Source organism: Pelodiscus sinensis, chromosome 7, assembly GCF_049634645.1.
Source record: "Pelodiscus sinensis isolate JC-2024 chromosome 7, ASM4963464v1, whole genome shotgun sequence".
Classification (NCBI taxonomy): domain Eukaryota; kingdom Metazoa; phylum Chordata; order Testudines; family Trionychidae; genus Pelodiscus; species Pelodiscus sinensis.
The window spans coordinates 57799638-57817300 of record NC_134717.1 but is presented as its reverse complement, the minus strand read 5'-3'; the positions used below and the strand labels follow the sequence as shown (position 1 = coordinate 57817300).

The 17663-nt window shown below is 45.3% G+C and overlaps 1 protein-coding gene across 10 annotated transcripts in view; it reads right to left on the bottom strand.

Annotated features, from left to right (window-relative positions):
- UNC80 (unc-80 subunit of NALCN channel complex) overlaps nucleotides 1-17663 on the bottom strand; it is a 178480-nt gene that overhangs the window by 44002 nt on the left and 116815 nt on the right. For all 10 annotated transcript variants that reach the window (XM_075933921.1, XM_075933922.1, XM_075933912.1 and 7 more), the window contains 11 exons: nucleotides 17363-17546; nucleotides 16271-16365; nucleotides 13982-14071; nucleotides 12787-12888; nucleotides 12299-12479; nucleotides 10602-10870; nucleotides 9146-9280; nucleotides 5611-5749; nucleotides 3836-3932; nucleotides 476-646; nucleotides 175-267 (listed from right to left, as the gene is read on the bottom strand). In XM_075933921.1, coding sequence (XP_075790036.1) covers nucleotides 175-267; nucleotides 476-646; nucleotides 3836-3932; nucleotides 5611-5749; nucleotides 9146-9280; nucleotides 10602-10870; nucleotides 12299-12479; nucleotides 12787-12888; nucleotides 13982-14071; nucleotides 16271-16365; nucleotides 17363-17546 — 1556 coding nt within the window. The remainder of the gene's footprint in view (nucleotides 1-174; nucleotides 268-475; nucleotides 647-3835; nucleotides 3933-5610; nucleotides 5750-9145; nucleotides 9281-10601; nucleotides 10871-12298; nucleotides 12480-12786; nucleotides 12889-13981; nucleotides 14072-16270; nucleotides 16366-17362; nucleotides 17547-17663) is intronic.

The following is a 17663-nucleotide window of genomic DNA, read 5'->3' as shown; positions in this document are numbered from 1 at the left end:
AGGAGGCCCTCAAGTCCAATGTCCTGCTCAAAGCAGGACCAAACCCATCTAGTCCATAAACCAACCATAGCGCCTTCAGAACTGTTCCTGATCCACAGAATGGGACCCGACACTGCAAAATTCCAACAGAGGCAAGTGGGAGCAATGGATTGAGAAAAAAACACATAGAATTACCTCGTATTCACCCCAGCTGACATGGTATGGTTGGCTGCCGTGGCTCCTTTATGGCCTTGGTCGGACCTGCTCATCTGAGGGGCAGTCATGGGCCTGTTCAAAAAAAGATCAATAGCATAATGAAGACAATCTCTCAGAACCAGACTGACTCTCCAGCCAGGACCTGTTAAAACACAGTGCTAAATTCACTGTGGTCATTAAACACTGGCATGCTACGCATGCATCGCAGTTTCACTGTCCGTAGTTCATGTTATCAGCAAGCTACAGAGTAAAGGCTGACTTCGGGCTGCCCCGGGGCTACCTGGTGAGAACTTCCACGCTGTACAAGAGGGCCTGCAGGGACGTGGCAAGAGCAGCAGTAGCAGCAATCTCCTCGCGGGCAGCTGGCACCGTCTCCACTTGTGAAGTCTGCTTCTTCAGTTTCTGCAGGTAACAGGGAACCAGTGCTTCCAGGACCATCAGCATCTGAAGGCTGGGACAATGCAAACCACACAACCTTTCACTTCAGGCAGAGGTCTGAGAGTCCAACAGCAACCTCAGGGCGTGATTTCATTATATCTCACTAGCTAAACAGGGCTGGGCCTGAAAGGTATGTGGACAGAAGACTCCGCTGAAGGGAATCCGGTGAGTGCTGGAAGTGAATATAAACACAATTACTTCATATCAAGACAGCGTCTTTAGTCTGAGAATCTCAAAGCTGTTTACAAACCTGGTTGAGTTTTCCTGCTCAAATGTAGATCCAGGGATGCCACACAATTGTGTAATGCCCTAATGGTTCATACGCATTCTCTCATGCCCATACACTCATGTTTGGCTCCAAGGATTCCTTTTCTTTCAGGTTCCCCTCCTGAATTCCCCTTCCTGTCGCCTCCTGTTCCCCAAATTCTCCTCCCCTTCAAATCTGTCTGCTTCTTCTCTCTGCTCCTTCCCTCACGTTCCCCCTCTCTGTGCTCCATGACCACAGAGACCCTAAACCCGACAGCGCTCTCCAACTTTCTCATGGTTATACACAGATGGTTACAACGGCTGCCTTTCTAGTGCTGCTCCATCCATCATGCTGCGCAGGGCTTTAGCCACATGGCTGTTGGCAGCTTGGGAACTGTGCTCTATGAAATGCACCTATGGATTGAGAACACCTCAGGCTCTCTATGGTTTAGACTTGTCCCATAGCAGACATCCAGGACCCTAATCACAAAGCATTTTCCCCACACAGCTGCCATCCTTGACCAGGGACAGGGTAAGAGAGCAGTTGAAGAGTGCATCCTAGACATCCAGAATAACTGAACACAAATGAGTTTACTATTATCATGCCTATGCTACTGATGGTAAAGTGAGGTACAGACAGGCTAGTTGACTTGCCCAAGGTCACACAGCATGTCTGTGGCAGGCAGGCCACTCCCAAATTATTTCTCTCCCAGTGTCCCAGCAAAGGATTTTTTGCAACAATAGGGGTATGTCTACACTACAGCACTAATTCGAACTAACTTAATTCAAATTAGATAATTCGAACTAAGCTAATTCGAATTAGTGCATCTAGACTTAAAAACTAGTTCGAATTAGCGTTTTGCTAATTCGAATTAGCATGTTCACATTGAGTGGACCCTGAACTGGGGTTAAGGATGGCCGGAAGCAGTGCCGAAAGGGCATCAGGTTAGGACTTAGAGCGTGGAGCTGCTGTCTCAGGCTAGCCGAGGGCTGTGCTTAAAGGGACCCGACCCCCACCCCAGACAGACAGTTCTCAGGGTTCCCTGTGTGCTTGTCTACCTCGATGAGGGACAGCAAAGCAGTTCTGTCTTAGAGTGCCCTGAGTGCCCTCACTCGGCACAGCACAGCACTCGGCCATCAGCCCGGCTTCACTTGCCGCAGGCTGCCATCCGGGGGAGTCAATCGAGGGGCTGCAGGAGAGCTTCCACCCCGAGGAGCCTGCAGAGCCACCCCAGTCCTCCCCAACGGGGGCGCGTACCCCATTCCTCCCTCACCTCCTTCCACTTACCCTTCCCTAGCCCTCCTTTCTGATGTAAAAAATAAAAGACACGTGTGTTCAAAAATAGAAACTCACTTTATTTAAAAAAACTGGGGGGGGGGGGATTAACCTCTGGGGAGACTGGGAAAAGGAGGTGGGAGAGGGGAAGAGAGAGGGTGGGAGAGGAGAGGGGGAAACCTGGGAGGAGGGAGCTGGAAAGGGGAAGCCAGGGGAAGAAGGAGGAGGGGAAGTATAAAACGATGGTACACCATATCTTCAGTACAGTGTACAGACGAGGTCTCATCACCTCACAAAAGATGTTTTGGCCTTTGAAAACACCAAATGAAATGAATGGGTAGCAGGTTTCAAACTAATAAAAGAAAGTTCTTCTTCACAAAGCAAATAGTCAACCTGTGGAACTCCTTGCCACAGGAGGCCGTGAAGGCTAGAACTATAACAGAGTTTAAAGAGAAGTTAGATAAAGTCATGGAGGTTGGGTCCATGGAGTGATATTAGCCAGGGGGTAGGAATGGTGTCCCTGGCCTCTGTTTGTGGAAGACTGGAAATGGATGGCACGAGACAAATGGCTTGGTCCATCCCCTCGGGGTAGTTGGTGTTGGCCGCTGTCGACAGACAGGCTACTGGGCTAGATGGACCTTTGGTCTGACCCAGTACGGCCATTCTTATGTTCTAAGCTCAGGGTCGGGGGTCTCACTGGACCACCTTGATTTTCACGCAGACCTGCTCCCGGGTTCGCATGTGGCCTTTGGTGGCCAGGCTGGCAGCTATCCTGCCCTAGACGGCCACTTTCCTGTGTCTAGTGCGGAGGTCGTGGACATTGGAGGCCTCCCCCCAAACTTAGATGAGGTCCACAATCTCCACATTAGACCAGGCGGGCGCCCGCCTCTTGCGGCTCAGGGCAGGCTCCTGGGAGCCGCCAGCCTGGTCCCGGGAAGAGGCGGAGGGCTGGGTGGCAGCAGGTGGCTGATTCGTACCGTGCCAGGTGCAGGGTCTGCTGGCTGGGTGCTGGAAGGCTTGCACCTGGCACGGGCAAGCCTTTAAGGGCTCCGAGGCCAGGAGGGGGGCAGCCAAGTTTCCCTGGTTGTGCCCAGAGTGGCCACCAGGGCAAGCTGGGAAGGGCTAGCCTCCCACTAATTCGAATTAAGTAGCTACACAGCCCTTAATTCAAACTAGGCATTAGTCCTCGTAGAATGAGGTTGACCTAGTTCGAATTAAGCGCTCCGCTAGTTCGAATTAAGTTCGAACTAGCGGTTTGCCTGTGTAGCGCCTATGAAAGTTAATTCGAACTAACGGCCGTTAGTTCGAATTAACTTTGTAGTGTAGACATACCCTAGGGCTGTATTGATGTAATGACCAGTTTTAATCTGGATAATTGCCAGAACTGTGCTGAGTACACACGAATTTTATTTAAATTCACAGACATTCCACTAAACAACGTAACAATACAGCACTTTTCACCTACTCTAAACTCAGCTGTATTTTTTTTTTTGAAGTGGAAGAATGTGAACTGCTCAAGTGTACATTTTTTTCTGAAAACCAAGAAGCCATGCTTGGAATCGGCTTCCATAATCATTACTTTTGCTTCTACTGAACTCCATTTTATCCCTCGCACCTCACGCTATTCTTTTCCCTTTTCTAAGTGTGCATAGACTGAGCTAGACACCAAAGAGATATTACCTTCTAAATGATTCAGGAGCGTAGGCCACCACAGTTACACACAGCTTGATGGCTTCACTGATAGAAAAGGTCAGATCCTCATTCCCATAGCAGAAATCTGAGGAGACGGGAGTAACATAGGACGTAATTATGCAAATAGAGGAAACGGAAATGCAGGCAGGTGGAATTCACTCAAAGGGTTTTTCTTTTGAGTTGCTCTGCCTCTCACGTTATTAAATCCCAGACAGTTTTTGCTTTTTTAAAAACAATAAAAGCCACACCATGTTCTCATTGCTTGTCCCAGCCATCTGAAAGCTCAGCAGTGGCAAAACATTTGTCCCCAATCATAAGGCCTCTATACCACTTACGTCATATTTTAAACTCTGGGTAGCACATGAAAATAAAGTGACATCAAATGTGACAATGGCTGTGTGAGGTTCATTTCACCCCACAAAATCAGGCCTCCTTTATAAAGGTGTCTATATATGTAATTATGGCCAACATTTGAAAAGCAGCTAGCAATTTTAAATAAAATCTTTCAAAAGCACTTAAGTAACATTTTCAAAAGTGATTCAGGCACTTAGGGGCCTGAACCTCCTTCAAAGCCAATGACTTACACCTCCGAAGCATTCAGGTCATTATTGAAAAAGGCGCTTAAATGTTTTTGAAAATACCATCATTCAGTGCCTCAATTTTTAGGTTCTCAACTTGAGACACAGCAAAGGGGCCACATTTTCAGAGTGTAGATACTCAACACTTTCTGAAATTCTCTTACAATGTCCCAAGTTGGCACCCAAAAATAGAGGCATCCAAAAATATTGGTCACTTTTGAATATTTGGGCATTAGGATAATTATAAAGCTATTCTGATTTAGATTTAGATTTCTTTGAAAACTAAACAGGTTGAGAGATGCTGTACCATGCATTTTCAAAAGCGACGAGGAGTCCTGTGGCACCTTATAGACTAACTGAAGTGTAGGAGCATAAGCTTTCGTGGGCAAAGACCCACTTCGTCAGATGCATGCCATCTGACGAAGTGGGTCTTTGCCCACGAAAGCTTATGCTCCTACACTTCAGTTAGTCTATAAGGTGCCACAGGACTCCTCGTCGCTTTTGCAGATTCAGACTAACACGGCTACCCCTCTGATACTTGACACCATGCATTTTCAAAAAATCATCTTTCATTAAGGCATCTAATGAAATGCTGCACTGATTAGGCTTCATCTGGAATAATGCTGCACTGATTAGGCCTCAGTTGGAGTATTGTGCCCCGTTTGGGCACTACATTTCAAGAAAGATGTAGAGAAATTGGAGAAGGTTCAGAGAAGAGCAACAAAAATTATTAAAGATCTAGAAACCTTATGGGAAGACTGAAAGAATTGGGCTTGTTTAATTTAAAAAAGAGTAGACTGAGAGAGGCCAAGATAGGACCTGAGGCCTTTGCTTCCTGCCAATACGGAACAGAGTAAGGCACTGAATTGATTTTGTCTGCCCAATGCAGCCTATTTGGGATTGTTTTTCTTCACTCCCCAGTGAGCCAATTCAAAATTGCAAACATGCTCACTCAGCACAACAGAAAATGGTTTCAATTAAATAAATAACCTGTTGTGGGAAATACCTAATGGACAATTGGCACAAACCTACCCCTGACAGCTGGGTAAAGTGTAGAAGCGGATGCTGCTGCACTGAGAAACAAAAAGCCTACAGCAAATATTACTGGGTCAACATACTAGATATAAAATTAAAAAAACACGTTTCTTGAGCACCAGGGGTAACAAAAGGAAGATCTGTTATTACCTAATGATTTAAGAGGCTTTTCTGCTTTCACCAGCTCTAAAATGTCCAAAATGTCCGGTGTATCTCCCTCTAGGGACTGCAACAGGTCAAACAGGCACTGAGCAGACACTCCTTTGCTGGGTCCACTATTTGTAGCATCCTGTATAAATGATACGATTGACTTTTTTATTATTCTGTTTGCATTCCAGTTCAGTTTTAATCAAGCATTCAAAGAGTTTAGAAGTTTAGTTTAGGGGCGTAATCATATAAACCAATATGCACGGTCTGATTCTGCAAACAAAGGCCAGAGCAGTAACACAGTCTGGAAACTGTATAGTCTTACTTCCAAGGTGCTCGTTCAAGTGCTGTCCTCTGCAGTAGTGACACTATGTCACAAATACGCAAGGTCTCCGATTCCCTCTCTACCTATATACTTACAATCACAGAAACGTAGCATTGGAAGGGTCTTCGATTTCTGACAGGTGTTTGTCTCACCTGGTTTTAAAAAACCTCCAAAGAAATTCTACCATCTTCTAGGTGACTTCTTCTAGTACTTCGCTACCCTTACAGTTAGGAAGTTTTTCATAATGTCTAAGCTAAATCTCTCACTGCAATTTGAATCCACTGCTTCTTTTCCATTATACAATTACAGATTTATGTTAAGGTACCATTTATAAATAGCTTATAAAAGGATAATAAATGGTTAATCAATTGTTACAATCTCAAAGGTGAATAGGCGGCTTACAACAATATGTCAAGTCTGTGCCATGCTTACAACAGGGCTGTGTCTACCCTGGCAAGTTATTCCGAAAAATCAGCCGCTTTTCCGGAAAAACTTGCCAGCTGTCTACACTCGCCGCTTGAATTTCCGGAAAAGCACTGACGATCTAATATAAAAACATCAGTGCTTTTCCAGAAAAACTATGCTGCTCCCGTTCAGGCAAAAGTCTTTTTCCAGAAAACTGTTCCGGAAAAGGGCCAGTGTAGACAGCACAGTAGTGTTTTCCGCAAAAAAGCCCCGATCACAAAAATGATGATTGGGGCTTCTTTGCGGAAAAGCGCGTCTAGATTGTCCACGGACGCTTTTCCGCAAAAAGTGCTTTTCCGGAAGTGTCCTGCCAATCTAGACGCGCTTTTGCGAAAATGCTTTTAACCGAAAACTTTTCCATTAAAAGCATTTCTGGAAAATCATGCCAGTGTAGACGTAGCCCAGCTGTTCATTTATTAACCCTTTATAAACCATTTAAAATAGGATTTTAATATAGATTTTAATTATATTTGGCTCTCTGCTTTCTGTCACATATAGTGCCACTCTTCCATTGGGCATTCCTGTATATTTTATGCCCTGGTCCTGCTGTGTCCCATTGATTGTCATCATTCCACAAAGTTTCTTTGATGCCTATTATATCTGTGGCAAAGCTCCAACCGTGTCCCATGGGTCCCGCACTTCTGGCTGATAATGTTTGCCTCAGAGCCTCGCTGTGATGCTCTACACAGCCCACTGCCCTTGACTAGAGGCAAGGGTCACAGCCCACTAAGCCCTTCTCACCACAGGCTCATCCATATTATGGGGTAAAACCCCAGCTCAGACCCGGTCTCCCCTCTCGGAGGCAGACTCTGTAATGGAGAGGCAAGGGGTGGGGGGAACCTAGGCCTACCCACTACTCCAGGCTCCAGCTCAGGAACCCTAAGTCAGTGGCAACAGACAGGGTTTCCTCTATTCCAAGTCTTGCCACCACTTCCCTGGGTCACCTCCCCAAACAATTCCTCCCAGGACTTTCTCTCTGGTACCTGGACAAGTCCTTCCTGCTCCTCCACAGCACTCTGCCTTTTCTCACAGTCCCCAGCTTCTCAGCAAGTGCACCTCTTCACTCTCAGGCCTTGGGAACCTTCCCCTCTTCCAAACTCCTTGCACGCTCTACTAACTGCAGAGGAGCTCTTAACATATCTCAACTGGCTCTTAATTGACCCTAAGTGCTCTGATTAGACCCATACAGTTGACTCCAGAAATCTCCCAGTGGTTTCCAGGTGCTTCAATTGGCCTGACAGATTCCAGAAGGTTCCTTCTGGTGCTGGGTTAGCCCTTGTTAGTTCACGCTGGGTACAGAGACTTACTCAAGCTAGGGCTAATGTACTTTTCTTCTACCACTCTCCTGTACCCCTCTGGACTGACCCTGTCACATATAATTATCGTCACTTAACACCAGGCACTCAAGTTCACTCATCGTATTATTTAGATTTCCTAACATTTATATACAAACAGTTATAAAATTGGTCATCTTTTAGTTTTCCGCAGTTATGTGATATAATTGAATAGGACTTTTTTTTTCATTTCACTGTTTCTCTTCAGTACATATCTGGGCGTTGTCAACATTTGTCCTTACTAAGATAGAGTTTCTGTTATAGAGCCTCCCCTATGGGATGTCTCTGTTCAAACTCAGTGCTCCTCCATACCTGCAAGCTTTTCCCTCAACCCTTCGTTTGAAGGCTCCTCTATACACTTCTTAATTTTACATGCCAACAATCTGGTTCCCTTTTGGTGTGGGTGGAGCCCATCCAAAAGGTTCCTCAATCCCCAATAAACCTAAACCCCTCCTCCCTACACCATTGTCTCATCCACACATTGAGGCGCTGAAGTCCTGCATGTGAAACTGGAAGCATTTCAGAGAATGCTACCCTGGAAAGCCCAGACTTTAATCTTTACCTAGCTGCCTAAATTTGGCCTCTAGGACTTGTCTACAACCTTTCTGTATGTCTCTAGTACTTACATATATCATCCCAGTAATCACAAACCCAACTATTTATATTTCTAATGATTGAATTCTCTATTACATGAGGTTCCCTACCCCAGAGAGGTATCCTCAGTGCAAGAGGGATACCATGACATCATCTGGAAGGAGGGTTATAACTCCTCTGTTCTCACTGAATCTTCTTCTCTTCGGGTATGTCTACACTACCCCGCTAGTTCAAACTAGCGGGGTAATGTATGCATACCGAACTTGCTAATGAAGCCCGGGATTTGAATTTCCCGGGCTTCATTAGCATAAAGCCGGCGCCGCCATTTTTAAAAGCCGGCTAGTGCGAACCCCGTGCCGCGCGGCTACACGTGGCACGGGCTAGATAGTTCGAACTACGTAGCCATTCCGAACTATCTGTACTCCTCGTTCCAAAATAAAGGTTGCCTGCCCCTTTAAGAGCAGCCATTTTGAACTCTGTTTTTCTCTGTGGCACACCTCCAACTGCTTTGTGGCACACCGGTGTGCCCCGGAACACAGTTTAAGAAACACTGCACTATAGTGTGCTGGAAAGTCTCATCTGTGTACTTCTTCGTCTCCCTTAGCTTCTCCAGTTCAGCCATTCTGGTTTGCAGAGCTCGAACTCTCTGAAGTCCACAAGCTCTTTGCACCCAATGCACACATATGCCACTTTGCCATAAAACAGGTAACCCTTCTTGCTGCACCCAGTGAAATAAACTGCACAGCCCCCACTCTGCTGCTGGGTGTTTTTACACCTGCAGCTCTTTTTGACCAGAAATCTAGGAGCACGTTTTACGCACAGGGAACTCGAGGAGAGGAGCCACACTGGCAAACAGTTGCAGAACGAAGGGCTTGCGATGCAGAATGTAGAACTGGCGACAGGCAAACTCAATTGCTTGGCGTAACTGTGGGTTGCTTTCATAGTCTGCATACACCTGGCAGGAAAAAGGAAAGAAAGAGTATAGAAGTGCCAATCCAAAGAGCAATACAGGGAATTCTGAAAGTCATTGTGGTCCTAGACAGCAGTATTTCCACATGCCTCTCTCCCACCCAGAATCCTGCCCTGCAGGTGTTTCATTAGATTTGTGAATCACCAGTGATTAATTTCTCTGTGGTTTGTAAACAATGCACTTACCTAAAAGCCTTTTTGTACATTTAAATTACCTCCCTGCTCTAGTTCCCTGCTGATACATGTTTGCATGAAAAACAACTACCAATATAACTCTAGCTGTGCTCAGGCAACAAACCTCACTGAAGTCCTGCATTTGGGGTGGATTTCACCCCATTACTGATAGCCCACACAAGACTTTCTATGCCACAGAAGTGCTCTGGTAGCTCAGCTGCACATCAAGGAGATGAACTCAATCTCTGGGGGCAGAAAATGAACTTTTTGGGTAGACAAAAAGACACCTCATTGGCTTGTTCCTGAGGAAGTAATTGGACTATGAATTTACATTCATGGAAATAGGATCTCAAACAATGCTGCAAAAAGGGGCAAGAGAAATGTGTTGCGACTGAAGGCTACATTAGTTAATTCTCTAGGGAACAGGTTATAAAACAAATATCACATGTACTCCACGGCTGTGTCTACACTGGCATGAATTTCCGGAAATGCTTAAAACGGAATACTATTCCATTTTCAGTTTTTCCGGAAAAGGAGCGTCTACATTGGCAGGCTGCTTTTCCGGAAAAGCCCTTTTTCCGGAAAAGCCTCTGTGGCCAATGTAGACGCGCTTTTCCGGAAAAGAGCCCTGATCGCCATTTTCGCGATCGGGGCTTTTTTCCGGAAAAGACTACTGGGCTGTCTACACTGGCCCTTTTCCGGAACAGTGTTCCGGAATAAGGACTTATGCCCGAGTGGGAGCAGAATAGTTTTTCCGGAATAGCGGCTGATTTTGTACAGTAGAGCTTTGTTGCTTTTCCTGAAATTCAAGGGCCAGTGTAGACAGCTCGTAGCTTATTCCGGAAAAGCGGCTGATTTTCCGGAATAAGTGGCCCAGTGTAGACACAGCCCACATGTGTCCAGTATCCTGATTCACGCTTTCTTAAATCTTGATCTGTGATAACAAATTCATGATTGTTCTCACTGTAAGTGTATCTCAGTGCTGTGGTACTGTACAAGGAGCTGATAGTTCAAGGTGGTATGTACACTGCATTCCTGATCTGACTAGGAGTTCTCAGTGGATAAAGAGCTGAACACTGTAAAAGAAGCAGCTCTTTCGTCTACAGTGCTAGCTGGTGGGGTAGGACACTCACCTGCAGCATGGTGGGGAGGATCCACTGGTAGCCACTAAGAGAGAAGAGGTGGTTGAAGTGCACAGCAGTGTTGATGACAGTGGCGGCGTACTGCCTCAGCAAGGCACTGTCCTCTGGGTGTAGGATTAGCGCTCCATTGAAGACGTTTAGGAACAGCATGATCTCGTCTCCCCAAGGAAATTCACTGGGCATGCCCAAAAACATCTCCTCCAGGAGCTTAATCCATAGGCTTTTCTGAAGAGTATCAAGGCCAAAGAGTTCCTTCCCAGCTGCAAGAACAACGCAGGCCACACAGAAGCTAATTACTCGCCTCAGCCCAGCAAGGCATTTCCAGCGGGATAACATTCCCAAAGACCAATGGAAAAGATCTTCTGAACAACAGCTTCTACATAGTTTCCTCCAGCAAACTCGGCACCACTTTGGCTACAGATACTTTTTAAAAAGGACTGAACCAAATTCACTGGTGGTGTAACTCTACTGATGACAATAGATTTTTGGCCAATTGAGGATAAGCAATAGAAAAGAGGCACTGGAGGAATGCAATATTATAGGACTTTATTCCTCTTTATCCTGTTAGTCTAAAATTCATTCAATTTTTCATTCTTTTAAGTTAAAGCAGACCAAAAATGTATATATCATTGGTAACTTGCCATCTTTGGAGAAGTAGGCAAGCCCTACCCTTCAGGTTACTCCAGAAGAAAACACACTACAGGATGCTGATGTGCAATTAATATGCTGCCTTCAGTGCCAGCAGTCGTCCAGTTTCGTGATCTGCTAATGCTTACCACACAATGAAAAGGGCCTTCCAGGGCAATGGGCAGCCTAATGCACCCCAGAGTTTGACTAGAAAACCTACTCGGTTATAAGGCACCTTAGAGACTAACAAAATATATAGGGTCATGAGTTTTCCTGGGTAAAACTGACTTCATCAGATGAGTTGGAGTAGACGTAACAGAATCCAAGATATGTATAGAACAACAAAAGCAGTGACCTGTCAATTGCTGGATCTGTGTTAACAAAGCTAATTAAGTGGGCTGAATACAAGAAGTTTTCTATGTGGATCCCTTCTGATGGTCGAACCAGCCTACTACCCCTCTGAAACTTTGATTATAAGGGTTAACCTTTGAAAGGGGCATTTCCTAAATTCCGTTTGGAAAATTTTGCATATATGCTCATCATGGCTGCAGACACCACATTTACACATACAAGTTGTGTAACCATCCACACAAATTCCATTTTGGATATGCATTTACCTAATTTCCATGTGAAATGTTGCAGGCACAAAGGCAGAAGTTGCACACTACATACAAACTTTGTGAGCACAGCTTTATGTGCCTACACTTTGAAAAACATTGCATTAGCAGTGCTTGTCAGTAATCAGAGTATACCGAGTGCATGAAACTGAGGCCCTAATCCAAAGCCCAACAAAGTCAATGTAAAGCAGTCTCTCTTGTGGGCTTTTAATAAATGAACAAATGTATGCAGCAGTATCTTTACTGCTGTCACGCTCATGTCCTAATGCCTGGAAATCATATTCTTGGGTGGGGTACTTTTCTTTGACTCTTTCAGATGAGATAAATCTCTATGCTGTTCAGTCTTTTTGAGCAAAGAAGAAGATTTCCTGAATGAAGAAGCTGGTGCCAAGTACAACATGCAAACAGAGCCAGTGAAATCTTTGCCAAGTGCTTTCTCAGTACCTTGTGGATCACTGAAGAGGGAGAATTCTGCATCAATGGCACTCCGAGGGAAGGAAGGCAGGCGGAGAAGGTCTTCTTGGAGCATAGACACGTGCGATTGTTTGTGGGCGACAGGAATTTTCTGGGTCAGCGATATGAGGAACAAAACCCGTCCTACCTCCTCCAGCTTGCGGGTGAACACCTAGCAGAGAGGGAGAGACACATGGAGCATAAAGGTTGTGACACCCTTAAAGATCACCACGCCATACGTATGAGGACGTGTGCAGACCAGTGCAGCTAAAAGGAGCAGGCGGGAGGGAGTTTCCACTGCCTTCTTCATTGCCCTGATTGTTCCTGAACATGCAGCATGCCTGGGGAAGTGACACTCAGGAGCTGCTCCTTTGGAAAAGTGTGCCCTGACACCGAGGGGAGCATTTTACAACGGACAAGGAGGAGCCACTTCCAATGATGTGGTTTTGGCTGGAGATGCCCGGGTGGTGGGGAGATACCTGTTTCTGAATAAGCTCTTGCCCCTTTTCTGGATGCATGTGTACCAGATTGAGCTGCGGAGACACTGACCTCCGGAAAGGATAAATATCCCGAACATAGGTCTGCAATGGAAGAGAATAACAAACCGTTTTAAAAAAATACAGTTGGAACTGGGCCCAAAGCAGGGACTGGACAACAACCCTCAGTACATTGCCCTGTTCTGTTCATTCCCTTTGAAGCCTCTGACACCAGCCACTGTCAGAAGACAGGCAACTAGTCCAGACAGACCACGTGATTCCGTATGGCCATTTTTATGTTCTTCATCAGTGCAGTCGTAATAAAAAAGGCTCTTCCATGGAGAGTGGTGAACTGGCTTGGATAAAAAACCCAAAATGATGCCCACACCGACAGTCCTCTGAGCTTTCGTCCATTCTTAGAACCCCAACCAAACAAAGTCTAATACTGAGCTGCTGAAATATCTGGATAGGGGCTTCTGCTCTGTGATGTGGGTGGTATAAGAATCTGAACAGAACAGGAAATAGATTTCCCCAGACAGATATTACAAAATCTAAGATGCAGGCTTCCTTTCCATCTCTCTTTAGGGACACTAAGGCTGTGTCTAGACTACATGCCTCTGTTGGCAGAGGCATGTAGATTAGACACATAGGCAAAGGCAAATGAAGCCGCGATTTAAATGATCGCGGCTTCATTTACATTTACATGGCTGCCGTGCTGAGCCGGCAAACAGCTGATCAGCTGTTTGTCGGCTCGCGCGCTAGTCTGGATGCTCCCCTGCCGACATCAAAGCCCTTTGTCGGCAGCCCCGTTATTCCTTGTGGAATGAGGTTTACCGGGGCTGCCGACAAAGGGCTTTGATGTCGACAGGGGGAACGTCCAGACTAGCACGCGAGCCGACAAACAGCTGATCAGCTGTTTGTCAGCTCAGCGCGGCAGCCATGTAAATGTAAATGAAGCCACGATCATTTAAATCGCGGCTTCATTTGCCTTTGCCCAAAAAACAAATCTACATGCCTCTGCCAACAGAGGCATGTAGTTTAGACGTACCCTAAGACCTGTAATTTCCACAGGTGACAGTTCTTCATCAGTGATGATACGCTGGTCACATACAGATCTCTTGCTATATTCTAGCCACTCCCAATATTCAGGAAGGGATGAAGAAAGAACAAAATCAGATGAACCAGGCCTTTACCTCACCTTATTGTAATGAATAAGATTCCATCGTTTATCCATTAAAAAATAATGAGCAGACTGGGTTTCAGGTATGTTAAAAAACTCCAAGCACTCCTAAGGGGGAAGAAACAAAGAGCAACTTGTTATTTTTGAAGAAAGTTGTACGAGACAAAGAATTTAATACCAGTTATTGAGGGACCATTCCCAAATGCCTTGCTAAGGCTGGTACATTGCTCTTGAAAATGAACAGACAGACAGACAGGTAGATACATACTCCCACTTCAGTGTTCGTAAAACCTGTTGGACTGACAGCCTTGTGGACTGATGTTACTTGTGTTTGTTCATAGAACAATTACTTTTGCCTCCACACTTTTTCTGTCTCTATAGCGGCATCATCATATGGTTATTACTGCCTCCACTGATACCAGCTCTAAGCACCACACAAATATATGTATTTATTCTCACAATACCCCTTCCAGGTAAGGAAGTACTGTATTACAAAATGTGGAAATAAGGCCAAGAGAGATAAAGGTTATATCTACACTTAGGGGCTACGTCTAGACTACATCCCTTTTTTGTAAAAGGGATGTAAATTAGACATATCGCAATTGCTAATGAAGCGGGGATTTAAATCTCCCCCGCTTCATTAGCATAAAAATGGCTGCTGCTTTTTTTCCGCACGGAGCTTTGTTGGAAAAAAGCGCCAATCTAGACGCTGATCTTGCGGAAAATAAAGCCTTTTCCGAAAGATCCCTTATCCCTTATTTCATAGACAAAGCTCCGTGCGGAAAAAAAGCGGCAGCCATTTTTATGCTAATGAAGCGGGGGAGATTTAAATCCCCGCTTCATTAGCAATTGCGATACGTCTAATTTACATCCCTTTTATGAAAAAGGGGTGTAGTCTAGATGTAGCCAGGGGGTAAAGTAGATGATAGACTCTTCATAAACCACCTTAACACAGGTATAAACAGCAACAGAGACTCTAGGGAGTAGAGCAGAGTTCTCTGAATTCCTAGAGCCCTGCCTCTCAGCTCTACACTGCTATTTTTCATAGAATCATAGAACTGGAAGAGACCTCAGAAGGTCATCAAGTCCAGCCCCCTGCCCAAGGCAGGACCAATCCCAACTAAATCAACCCGGCCAGGGCTTTGTCAAGCCAAGACTTAAACACCTCTAGGGATGGAGACTCCACTACTTCCCTAGGTAACCCATTCCAGTGCTTCACCACTCTCCTAGTGAAATAGTTTTTCCTAATATCCAACCTAGACCTCTCCCACCACAACTTAAGACCATTGCTCCTTGTTCTGCCATCTGTTACTACTGAGAACAGCCTCTCTCCAGCCTCTTTGGAACCTCCCTTCAGGAAGTTGAAGGCTGCTATCAAATCCCCCCTCACTCTTCTCTTCTGCAGACTAAACAGACCCAACTCCCTCAGCCTCTCCTCATAAGTCATATGCTCCAGCCCCCTAATCATTTTGGTCGCCCTCCGCTGGACCCTCTCCAATGCGTCCACATCCTTTTTGTAGTGGGGGGCCCAGAACTGGACACAATTTTTAGCATGTTTTACATTTTTAGCAGTGTAGTTTGCTGCTTCCTCTCTGCTGTCAGACTTTAGGAACACTGTGTCTGTCTGTCTGTCTGTCTGTCTGTCTGTCTATGCCTTTACTGCTTCAGGGAAAGTCTGAGTTACTACAGAGAATTCTTTCTCAAGTGTCTGGCTGGTGGGTTTATTTTACTTTGTTTACAAAAAACCTGGCCTGGTGCCTTCATCTCTTATCTGATGTGTGGTCACTGGGGGTTCTCTTGGGGTCTGCTGTGCAGAGCTAGGGCAGCACACAGAGGGAACACACGCACACAGCCGAATGGTTATCGACATTTGACAGAGCAAGATGTCTCTCAGGACACCACATCAGTGGCATCCGACAACAAATCTGTTTGGTCCTTTACTTGTGTAGATACTCAAGCTGGTCACACCCAGAAGGAAATGAACACATGCACATTTCAGTAAATAGTTAACTAATTTATCCAGCAAACTGTATCTGACTAGCAGCAGTCTGTTGGCCCCAGAGTTACACTTGTGGGGCTTGGCTGGCAATGGGATCGCCCATAGCCCAAGGTACCAAGGGTGGGAGGACCCCACCCCATTTTTCTACAGTAGTGATCACCCCGCTTGTGACGGAGCAGGTATCAGAGCCATGTTCCTGTCCACCACCCTAAAATCAAGATGTTTGCAAGATAGTATTTCTAAAACTTAGATGTGACCAGCAGAGGCAGCTAAACGTATCAATGCTCTGCTAAAAACCTCATTCCCACCTTCAGAAGAGCTTCAAATTGTGTGTCCTCATGCACTGGTAACTGGGTGGGGATGTCACACTCGTTCTGTCCATGCACTACCAGAGTCTTGGTGCCTGCAGCAAAGAGGAGCTGTCATTCTCTTGCTTCTGAATTTTCGCATAATTCATATTCTATTTCAATGGGACTATTCAGAGTAAGGTTACTGGGTGACATTCATCCGGTGAGGAGCCAACACAAGACCCAGGATCTGGAATCCACTATGCAACACTTATACTCGCATTTAATGAGAATTAGTCTTTTCTAAGGGTTTACAAGTGGTTTTAACAGCAACAGTTACCCTAAGGAAGAAATACATATGAAATGACAACTCTGTTTTTCACAGCACAATCTCTTGTCTGACTCAAGAAGATGTGGGTTATTGCTGTATTCTCTTGGGCTATGTCTACACTGCAGGCTTATCTGAAATAACAGAGTGTGCGTCTACACAGCAAACGCATTATTTTGAAATAATTTTGAAATAACTGTCTTCTTACTCCAACTTCTGTAACCCTCATTTCACAAGGAGTAAGGGAAATCAAAGGGAGAGTCCTTTGACTTCCTGCTGTGTAGACAGGGCCAAAAGCCGAGTTCAGCTATTTCGACTTAAGCTACGCAATTGACATAGCTGAAGTTGCGTAGCTTAATTCAACTTTTGCCCTGTTGTGTGGATGTACCCTTAGTAATTAACTGCCAGCATTGCCACAATTTACATTGGAGGATTTCAAACTGAGCTAGCACTAAATGATCAGACTTGGCAGTCCATCAGGAATCGACTGGCACATGGTACCTTTTGGAATAGAGTATGTATGTCACTTTTTGTTTACTTGCCAAAGGCGTTCTAAAGGGGCTATGAACTGTTCAAGAATTATTTTCAATCTGGTAATTATTTAACAGAGACCAAATTCAGGGAGGACTGGCTTAAAAATGTCTGGTGATATTAAGAGGGAGCTTCCACTGACCTTCTTCCAAGGGACCTCAAACCAGCAAGTCAATATTTGATGGGTATCAGGAAAGTAATATAGAATACAGAAGATAGGTAAAGGATCTCTTAAAGATTGTACATCTCCCTACCTGGCATTGAGGCAGTCACCAACAGTTTTACTTCACACTGCTCCTTCTTCATAGTCTGTTTGAGATCCTTGAAGAACAGGCCCTCTACATAACCCACCACTTCCCACAGGAAGGTTAGTGTGGCTGAAATAGCATCCATGCCCCATTCACATGGAGTACGCACAAAATACATGATCAATCCCACCTGCAGGGCACAAACAAAAGAGTGGTACTCAAACTGCTTTGGTTTCTACCTCACATTGTTCTTACTGGCATTCATCCTGCTTTAGCCAATTCTGTGTCCCATGTTCCATTATTCTGG